The sequence below is a fragment of the Penaeus japonicus genome, unplaced genomic scaffold, assembly GCF_977035675.1.
Source record: "Penaeus japonicus unplaced genomic scaffold, GWHDUDI00000001_assembly GWHDUDI00000019, whole genome shotgun sequence".
Classification (NCBI taxonomy): Eukaryota; Metazoa; Arthropoda; class Malacostraca; order Decapoda; family Penaeidae; genus Penaeus; species Penaeus japonicus.
In genome coordinates, this window is record NW_028234421.1 from 27,817,933 (window position 1) to 27,827,932 (window position 10,000).

Consider the following 10,000-nt stretch of genomic DNA (forward strand, 5'->3'; position numbering starts at 1 on the left):
TGGTTATTTAGAGGGGGTTTTCCTACCGCCTGCGAGATCCACAGCGCTTATTGGACGTCGTCTAGAATGTATTCAGAAATATGTAAACAGCAAGGGTCAGAAGATTTGGCAAATGCCTGGTTAAGAGGAAGGAGAGAGAGAGAGAGAGAGAGAGAGAGAGAGAGAGAGAGAGAGAGAGAGAGAGAGAGAGAGAGAGAGAGAGAGAGAGAGAGAGAAAGGGAAAGAGAGAAAGGGAAAGAGAGGTGGGGGTGGGGGGAGGGAAACAAACTCGTTCTAGAAATGAATATACAAATAGATTGAAGCAGCGCGTCTCATAGCAAACGCAGAGCAAGCAAGACCAAGACTCATTAGTCATTTTTGTCGCACGGCTTGGCTAGTTGAAGAGGATAGGGAAAGAGAGAGAGAGAGAGAGAGAGAGAGAGAGAGAGAGAGAGAGAAATGCAGTAATTGGGAGACAAGTGGATGGCGCTCCGGCCGAGTGTATGTATGACTGTATAGTCGTATCCGCATGAATATCTCATGTAGTGTTATGGCAACCGGCCACAACATTACGCCACGGCCCTGATTTCTCTAACTCTGTCCACTTCGCTGCTTGCTGTCCGTCCGTCTGTCTAGCTTTTTTTTCACGTCTTCCTTTATAGAATGTCTTTCATTCAACCTATGTTTCTCTCCTATTTCTTGTTTTGACTGCCTCCCATTTTTTTTTCTTCTTTTTTTCTTTTCAACATATCTGTATCCTCTCTCTCTCATTCTCTCTCTTTCTCTCTCTCTCACTCTCTCTCTGTATCTATCTATCTATCTATCTATCTATCTATCTCTCACTCTCTCTCACTCTCTTACTCTCCCTCCCTCTCTCCCTCTCTCTATCTATTAATCTATTCTCGTTCTTCCCATTTCTTTCACCCTCTCTTCCACTCTCCTTTTCCTCCACACCTCGTTTCTATTCCGCTTCCTCCTCCTCTCCCCAGCCGCTTCCCCTTCCCCTAACCTTTTCCATCTTCTGCAACCCCCTCCTCATTCTCCTTCTCCTCTACCCTTTTCCTCATTCTACTTTTCTTCAAATCCCCCCCCCCCCCTTTCTCTCTCTCTTTCTCTCTTTCTCCCTTTTTCCCTCTCTCCTTTCACACCTTTCTCTTTCTTTTCTCTTCCTCCCTCCCCTCCCCTCCCCTCCCCCCTTTCCTCCTCCTCTGTCTTCCACCTCTTCCTTCTCCTTCTTCTCACCCTTCCTCTCCTGTCCTCTATGCCCCTTTCCCTTCTCTTCCTCCCTTCCTCACTTTACTCTCAACCGCCTCCTACCTCCCCTCTTCACCCTACTCTCTGCCTCCTACCTCCCTCTTCCTCCTCCTCCTCCCCCTCCTTCTCCTCCTCCTCCCCCTCCTTCTCCTCCTCCTCCTCCTCCTCCTCCCCCTCCTTCTCTTCCCCCCCCCCCTCACCATTTGCCAAGTTTAGGAGCCGTTGTTTGCCGGGCGTGGCGTTGTCGCATGCCGGCCGGGCGTCAAGTTTACCTGCGCGACCCCCTCATTACCGTTTTGTACAGGTGGGCTCGTTTGTCCCTTGCGATTTATGGTGGAAAGAAAGATTTTTCTTCTTTTTTTTCTTTTGTGGAGTTTTTTTTACAAGGGTTTGAGTGGTCGCGATTCGGGGGGATTTTTTTGTTATTTTTTTTTGGAGGGGGGAGGTTCTCCAGGGGTTTGTGGGTGTCGTTTGTCCCCCCGCGAATTATGGTGGAAAGATTTTGGCTTGTTATTTGGGGTGGTTATTTTCTTCAGGGGTTTTGGATGGGTCGTTTGTCCCCCGCGATTTATGGTGGAAAGTTTTTGGCTTGTTCTGGAGGGGGGGAGGGCTTTTTTTCAAGGGTTTGAGGGAGTCGTTTGTCCCCCGCGATTTATGATGGAAAGTTTTTGGCTTGTTCTTGAGGGGGAGGGGGGCGGGGCTGTTTTAAGGGTTTAAGTGAGTCGTTTGTCCCCCTGCGAGTTATGGTAGATTTTTGTTTTCTTTCTTTTTTTTAAGTGTTAATGTGGGTTCATTCCCTGTGATCTATGGTTGGAGGAAAGTTTTTATTGTTTATGATTAATTTATTATATCGTATATACAGTGCATATGTTTGTATGGCTTTGTGCTTGCTTGCTTTCTCTTTCAGGGGTTGTGGCAAATGTAGGGGGAAGGGAGGGAATGTTTGTTTCTTGACCGTGTCGTTAGATATTGTTTTTCAACGATTTTTATTATCACTCTCTCTCTTTCTCTCTCTCTGCTTCTCATTTCATTTCATTTCATTTCATTTCATTTCTTTTCTTTCACTTTTCCTCTCTCTCTCCTCTCTCCACTTACACACACACCTTCTCTCTCTCACCCACCACTGCCACTCCCTCCTTTCCCTCCTCCCTTCTTCTTCCCTCTCTGTTTCCAGCCCTCCCCTTTCCCTCCCACTGCACCTCCACCCCTCCTCCCACTCCACCCCATCAGTCGCCGTCCAGACATACTCAGAGACAGACCCCTGCAGACATCCGCTTTCGAGGGAACAACGAGAGAGAATAGATGACTGATTCATTATCAAGATATAAGCCGATGTACACAAGATAGCGCAAGATATAGAGTTCTACTCCCCTGCCCCCCCCCTCTCCCCCTTCCCCACTGTCCTTACTCCTACCCACTACCCCTCTCCCGCCTTTTGCTTTAACCCAACCTAACCTCCCTTCCCCCTTTCTCCTCCCCTCCTCTATCCTCCTCTCCTCTCTCCTCCTCTCCTCCTCTCCTCCTCTCCTCCTCTCCTCTCTCCTCCTCTCCCTATCTCTGATATCGTGATGGGACTATTGTATCTGCACTTTCATTGTGTTGTTCGTTCGTATTCTCGTTCTAACATTGTTTTATTTATTGCTTTACTTTGATCTCGCTCTAGTTGTCTTTGTTTCTCTTCCTATGGTTTCCTTTTTGTTCTCCACCCAAGCTTGTTTTTTTCTTTTTTGTTAATAATAGGGCCTAATAACAGGTCATCACAAGTAAGTGAAATGTGGCACCCACGGGCCGTAGAGTTCTTTACTTTATTTCTTTTTCTTCTTTCTTCTTCCTCTTCTTCCTCTTCTTCCTCTTCTTCCTCTTCCTCTTGCTCTTATTTTCATTTTCATTATCATCATCATTATCATTATCATCATCATCATATTGTAATTATACCTCCTTTCTTGCTATTCATGTTCATTTTCTTCTTTTCCTCCTCCACCTTCTCCTCCTCCTTCAGCGTATTCTTGTTGTTTAATTGTTACTGATGATTAATAGTTTTATTCTTCTTTTTACATAAACTATTACAATTATTATTGTTTTCTTGTTATCATCATTACCGTCACTACCACTATTATTACTGTTGTTATTAAAATAGTAATAATAATTTCGATGATAGAAATGATGATGATAATAATGATGATAAGGATAATGATGATAACACGGATGATACTATTAATTATTGTATTTAGAGATATATATAATGTTTACATTTTACAAAAGAAAACACAACAAAGACTTTGGAAAGAAAGCAAGAGATGAAGAGGGGGAAGTGGGGGGAGGGAGGTTAGAGAGGGGAGGAGGAGGAAGGGGGAAGGATATGGGGGGAGGGAGGTTTGAGAGGGGAGGAGGAGGAAGGGGGAAGGGTATTGGGGGAGGGGAAGGAATAAGAGGCGACCCAATCACCAGTAATTATTCATAATGAAAGTGGAGAGCTCGGTCGTTCAATACGCTACTCGTCGCTCGCAGCCAGAGAGCGAGAGTTCCTTTGGCGGTCGGGGGAGGGGAGGGGAGGGGCTGGGTGGGGTCTAACACGACCTGGTGTGTCCGTTTCCGAAGAGCGTTCTTTTCGTGGCGAGTGGCGGGGCAACTTCTCTTTATTCGCGTTGTTTTCTTCTCTCTCTCTCTCTCTCTCTCTCTCTCTCTCTCTCTCTCTCTCTCTCTCTCTCTCTCTCTCTCTCTCTCTCTCTCTCTCTCTCTCCTCTCTCTCTCTCTCTCTCTCTCTCTCCTCTCATCTCTCTCTCTCCTCTCCTCTCTCTCTCTCTCCTCTCTCTCTCTCTCTCTCTCTCTCTCTCTCTCTCTCTCTCTCTCTCTCTCTCTCTCTCTCTCTCTCTCTCTCTCTCTCTCTCTCTCTCTCTCTCTCTCTCTCTCTCTCTCTCTCTCTCTCTCTCTCTCTCTCTCTCTCTCTCTCTAATTTTCCCTCTCTCTCTGTGTCTGTTTCTTTCATTCATCTATTCTCTTAACACAGACAGACATCATTGCATTCAGTTCTGAATAATTTTCCTTTCACATAACTACACATAAGAAAAGAGAAGATGATTAGAGAGAGAGAGAGAGAGAGAGAGAGAGAGAGAGAGAGAGAGATTAAAGATAGCCTTTTTATGTCAAGGGGAAGCGCATTTTGAAACACTACTTAGCCTTAAATGATTCTTCTTAATTTAGACGCGACAATTAAAAGAGGTTCGTGACATTGGTTACCCTCCCCCTTTCATACACCCCTCCACCCCCAGGAACGACGAACTGCAGTAGTGATATATTTACCTTGTTTTCTTTCTTATTTATTCTGTTTTTTTTCGGCGCTGTTTGCACTCGTGTAGGAGTAGACAAAGTTGTGTAGATTAGCCAGTTCATATTCCCCGCTCCGGCGTGTATGTGTGTATGTGCGTGCGTGTGTGTGTCTGTAGCACAGCTGCGCCCGTCGCTCGCCTGGCGTCGCTCGGGGCTACTTTCGCCTGCTTCGCGCGCGACGGAGCCCTCTCAGGACGGCTCACTCTTGGGCGTCTGGCAACCATGTGGGCGTCATGAGGATGCCGCCCGGCGTCGAAGAGTGCGTTAACCGCCCTCGGTTCCCATGGGTGCGCGACAGGAGTCGTTCGTCGAGAAATTGGGCGGAAGGGTCCCGTGAGGCCGGTGGCGTGGCGCGGAAATGTGATCCTTACGGCGCGCGAGCCATGTTGTTTACACGTTGCCAGGCAACCCGGGACGCCGTCGCCCAGGCAGCGCGAGCGCCACACGGCCTCGCACCTGCACTCCTCGCACACGTGTTTCCGCCCACCGCCCACACCTGTCTCGCCCCACGCAGCTGTCCTTGCGTTCCTCGGGCGGGTGACGCGTGTCGCGGGCGGCCGTGAGAGAAGAGGCAAGGTGACAGTGCCGGGGCCATGTGGCAGCACGCCCACTGGAGTCGCGGGGCCGCCCACCTCCGCCTGCAGCACACGGGTTTCAACGCCCATACCTGCAGGACTGCTGTTGCCGCCGCCGCTGCCGCCGTGTTACCGTACGTACCGAAGGCACCGTGCCCCTCATACCAGCACTCTTGCCAGCCAGTGCCTTCGTCAGCGTGGCTCACGCCCATCGGAACCGAGGCGCTTACCACCCGCGCCCATCCTCCTCCTCCATCCCTCACTCTTCATCTCCCTCGCCGCTCCTCTCGCTCTCTTTCTGCTTGTTTTTCTCTCATTCACCTTCGCCGTTGTCATATGTCATCACTGCTACCATCACTATCGTCATCATCATCATCATCATCATCACCTCCGTAGACCTTCTCAGAAAGTGATTTTATCTTCAACGCCGCAGTGAAATTCGCGGGAAGTGAAATTCGTCTTCGGTATTGTTTGTGTTTATTGGAGTGCGTCCTTATGTGCATTGGCGAATGCATGTGCTAGTAGGCGCGCGTGAATTTCTGTTTGCGGTCGTGTGTGTGTGTGTGTGTGTGTGTGTGTGTGTGTGTGTGTGTGTGTGTGTGTGTGTGTGTGTGTGTGTGTGTGTGTGTGTGTGTGTGTGTGTGTTTACGTTTCCTACTGTATCTACTATGTGCGTGCATGTTAATGATTGTTTTTATAAATGTATCTGCCACTCTTTATAAGTGCGTGTGTTCAATGTGGTTGTGTGTGTGTGTGTATGTGTATGTGTATGTGTATGTGTATGTATGTGTGTGTGTACGTGTGCACGTGTGTGCGTACGCATATAGTAAAGACAAGTCCAGGAGTATAATGAAGCACATTTTTCAATAAGCCTATGACGTGTATGGCGCTTATCCTGCAATTAGTGTGTGCGTATATATATTTTTGAATCTGTGCTATAAAGTTTTTTTTTCTTAAGGAGTAAATATGCGTATCCATGTGCATATGCGTGTTTATACACCATTGTTAATAGTTGTACGTGTGCATTTTTGGTGCTTGCATGCGTGGACGTAGAGAGCCGCAAGAGCCTGTCGCTTCATTAGTGCCTGACTTCAGAGACGGACACAGTGTCACTGACAAATGTTCCTGGCGGTAATTACGGCCGCAACGCAACATTAGTGTCGTAGCCGTGTCCGCTGGCGTATTTGCCGTCCGTTAATTTGTCACCCGAGTGGTTTCGCGAGGTGTAGTTTGATTGTCGGGGGCGGTGGGGCGGGTAGGGGGGGGGGGGGGGTTGAATGGTATCCGTAGGAGTACTTCCGGAGGTTTGGTCGTCGTCATCAACATCATCTTTTTTTATCTTCATCTTCATCATCATCATCACTGTTGTTATTATTTATTGTTATCGATTATTATCATTAGTAGTAGTAGTGGTGGTAGTAGTAGTAGTGTTTGGAATATCTCTGTTATTACTATTGTTACTTTCTTTAATGCTATGACCACTGACTGTATTTTTATAGTGAGGACTGATATGTTATGACGATTCTGATATTGTGATTGATGTGATATTGATAGCAAGTAATGGGATGATGAGAAGGGGAATTATGTTGAGAATGTTAATGAATAGAGCTAATCGTGACCATGTTTTCGTTGCAGTGTGATGATGAGTGAGGGCGGCGGAGCGGAGGTGCGCGGAGAGGGCGGCGTGGGAGGCGAGGCCGCCCGCGCGCCCGCGGTGCGACAGGCGTGGCTGCACCACCACCACGACAAGCATCCACAGGACCACCAGCGCTTGACCCACGAGGCAGAGGAAGAGGAGGAGGAGGAAGAAGAGGAGGAGGAAGAGGAGGAGGAGGAGGAAGAGGAAGAAGAACAAGAAGAGGAAGAAGAAGAGGAAGAGGAGGAGGAGATGGGTGATGATGAAGAGGAGTGCGAGGAGGAGTCTGCGGGCGCGGGCGGCGGCGGCGGCGAGGTGGTGGTGGTGGGCGGCGGCGGCGCCACCACGCTGTACAGCCGCGAGGACGGCGCCACGGTGCTGGAGGCGGCGGACGGGACCACGACGGTGCTGCGGCCGCGCTCGCTGCCGCCCGCACAGCGCCTGACGGTGACGGTGGAGGGCGGCGAGGGCGGCGTGATGGCGGCCGAGGGCGTGACGGCCATCGTAGACGGCCAGGCGGGCACGGCCACGCTGGTCGAGGGCGCCGAGGTGGTGCGCACGCTCGCCGTCTCCTACGCCACCCCCATCCTGCACCACGTGTTCCTGCAGGCCGCCCCCGCCACCGCCGCCACGGCTTCCGCGCACGCCCACACTGCGCTCCTTCACTCCTCCCACACGCCCGCGACCCCCCACGCACCTCCGCCACCCCCCAGGAGGCCGCCCACCATTCTCTCCTCCGCAACGCCTATCATTCTGCAGGCGGCGAGGGCGGCCGGAAAGGTGAGACCATGGGCGTGATGCTCTCCTCTCTGTTTCTAGCTGTACCGGCCTCTAGCTGTGCTCCACACTCCTCCGGACTATCGGCTTCCCCTTTCCTCGTTTTCCGTCCTGTTCCATCTTTTTAGTCGCTCTTCCCTCCTCCCTCCTCTTTCCTCTTTCCTCCCTATTTTCTCCGCTATTCTTCCCATCCTCTCTCCTTCCCTCCACTTTCTCCTTTTTTCTTTCTCGTTACGTCTTTCCATCCTCTTGCCTCCCTCCTCTTTCCTTCCTACTTCCTCATTTTCCTCTCTTCTTCCCCTCCTCTTTCCTTCCCTACTCTCGTTTCGTCTTTCCACCCTTTCTTCTCCCTCATCTTCCCCCCTTACTGCCAATTTCCCTCTCTTCTATCTCTTCTAATCCTCCTCTTTTATTTCCCCTTCTTTTCTTCCTCTCTTCTTTCCCCCTCCTCTTCCTCCTCTCTTCTTTCCCCTCTTCTCTGTCCATCTACGTGCGGGTCCTACTCCTCGCGTGTTTGTCCTTCTTCCCTTGTAAGCAAGAATAGAAAGATGGCAAAAGTGGAGGTAATAAAGTACGTAAGGCTCATCACTTTGTCGTGTGTTCGGAGGGGGAGTGTGTGTGTGTGTGTGTGTGTGTGTGTGTGTGTGTGTGTGTGTGTGTGTGTGTGTGTGTGTGTGTGTGTGTGTGTGTGTGAAGAGAGAGAGAGAGAGAGAGAGAGAGAGAGAGAGAGAGAGAGAGAGAGAGAGAGAGAGAGAGAGAGAGAGAGAGAGAGAGAGAGAGCGAAAGAGAAAGGAATGAATGAAGGGAGGAAGGGAGGAAAGGGTAAACTATAAAGAGGAGAAGCGAGGATAGGAAGGAAGGGAAAGAATAAGTTGGGGTGAGAATGGAAAGGATGGAAAGAGAGTGAATGTAAGGAAAGAGAAGAGAAGAGAAGGGACGAAGGGGAAAGGAGATAAAAAAGAATGAAAACTGGGAAAGAGAAGGAAAGGAATAAAGGGAAGATAAAGCTATGAAAAGAGGGAATGAGAAGGGAGGAAATGAAGGGGAAAGGAAGATAAAAATAAATGAAAGGAAGGAGGGACAGAGAAGAAAGACAGGAAGGGTAGGGAAGGGATAGAAAGAGACGAGACACAAGAGAAAATGGAAGAGAAGAGAAGAGAAAGGAAAGATGGAAAGAGCAAAAAAGGAAGAAAATGGGGGGTGGGGGGGTAATAGACAGGCGTGTGCGTATGTGAGAAAGGAGGGAAGTGTGTGAATGCGTGCGCGTGTTGGGTTATGTGTGTACGTCACAAGGTATACACATCGATAGGCGACCAATCATCGTCGAGGGACCGGTAAATCGACGCTTCCGATTGGCCGGCTCTGGAGGGTCCTGGCGTCCGAGCGAGTGGTAGTCATTCAGTGGTTACCTGGCGAGGGGAGGGGAGGGGAGGGAGGGGGGGTGATGGATGATGATGGTAGTGGTAATGGAGAGGATGGGGTTGGGGGGGGGGGGTATGATGTTGATGGTGATGAGTTTTAAGTTGAGGGAAAAGGATGAGAGTGATGATGATGGTGATGATGGTGCGGTTTAGGTTGAGGGGAAAAGAGCGCGAGTGATGAGGATGGTGATGATGGTAATAGTGATGATACGGTTCTGGTTAGCGTGATGACCGTGATGGTGATTTAATTGATGGTGGTGATAGTAATGGTGATAAGGTCGTGATTAGAATTGTTCACTCTCAGTCATGCCTCCCCTTCTCAGTCTCGGGAGAGAGGATCGGGGGGGGGGGGAGAGTAGCAAGAGATAAGAAACAGAAAAGAGAAAGAGGGGAGAGAGGAAGAAGGGGAGAAGCGGAGGACGGCGGGGAGAGAAAAAAGGGAGAGAGTGAGACACGAGTCGAAAATACATACAGACCCCCTCCAAAAAGGCGAGGAAGAGAAAGAAGAAGAAGAAGACTAAGACGAAGACGAAGAAGAAGAAGAAATAGAAAGGAAGAGAGAGAATTGGGGAGAAGGGCGCGAGGGTAGATTGGAAAGGTAAATATTGGGTTAGAGAGAGTGAGAGTGAGAGTGCTTCAGGGAGGAAGGGAGGGAAGGAGAGAGATAGTGTGTGGGTGTGGATTTGTGTGTGCGTATATGTGCGCTTGTAGTCCATGTCTGTGAGTGAATGTGTGTACATGTGTCTCAGAAACCCTCGAGTGATAAGAGGCTTTGAGCGATAAGAGATACTCGTCGCCTGGAATATGGACTGTTGGGCGTTTCTCTCTCTATCTATCTCTCTTATTCTCTCTCTCTCTCTCTCTCTCTCTCTCTCTCTCTCTCTCTCTCTCTCTCACTCACTCTCTCTCTCTTTATTTCTGTTTTTTTCGCTCTATTTCGCTGTTTCTCTATCCCTCTCTTTTTCTCTCTCTCCCTTCTCCCCTCCCTCCCTCCCCCTCTCCCTCTCCTTCCCTTCTCCCTCCTCTCTTCT

The 10,000-nt window shown here is 49.6% G+C and overlaps 1 protein-coding gene across 10 annotated transcripts in view; it reads left to right on the plus strand.

Moving 5' to 3' along the window:
- CHES-1-like (Checkpoint suppressor 1-like) overlaps positions 1 to 10,000 on the plus strand; it is a 101,119-nt gene that overhangs the window by 65,243 nt on the left and 25,876 nt on the right. For all 10 annotated transcript variants that reach the window (XM_043005707.2, XM_043005706.2, XM_086547588.1 and 7 more), the window contains one exon: positions 6,771 to 7,551. In XM_043005707.2, coding sequence (XP_042861641.2) covers positions 6,775 to 7,551 — 777 coding nt within the window. In that variant the 5' untranslated portion in view covers positions 6,771 to 6,774. The remainder of the gene's footprint in view (positions 1 to 6,770; positions 7,552 to 10,000) is intronic.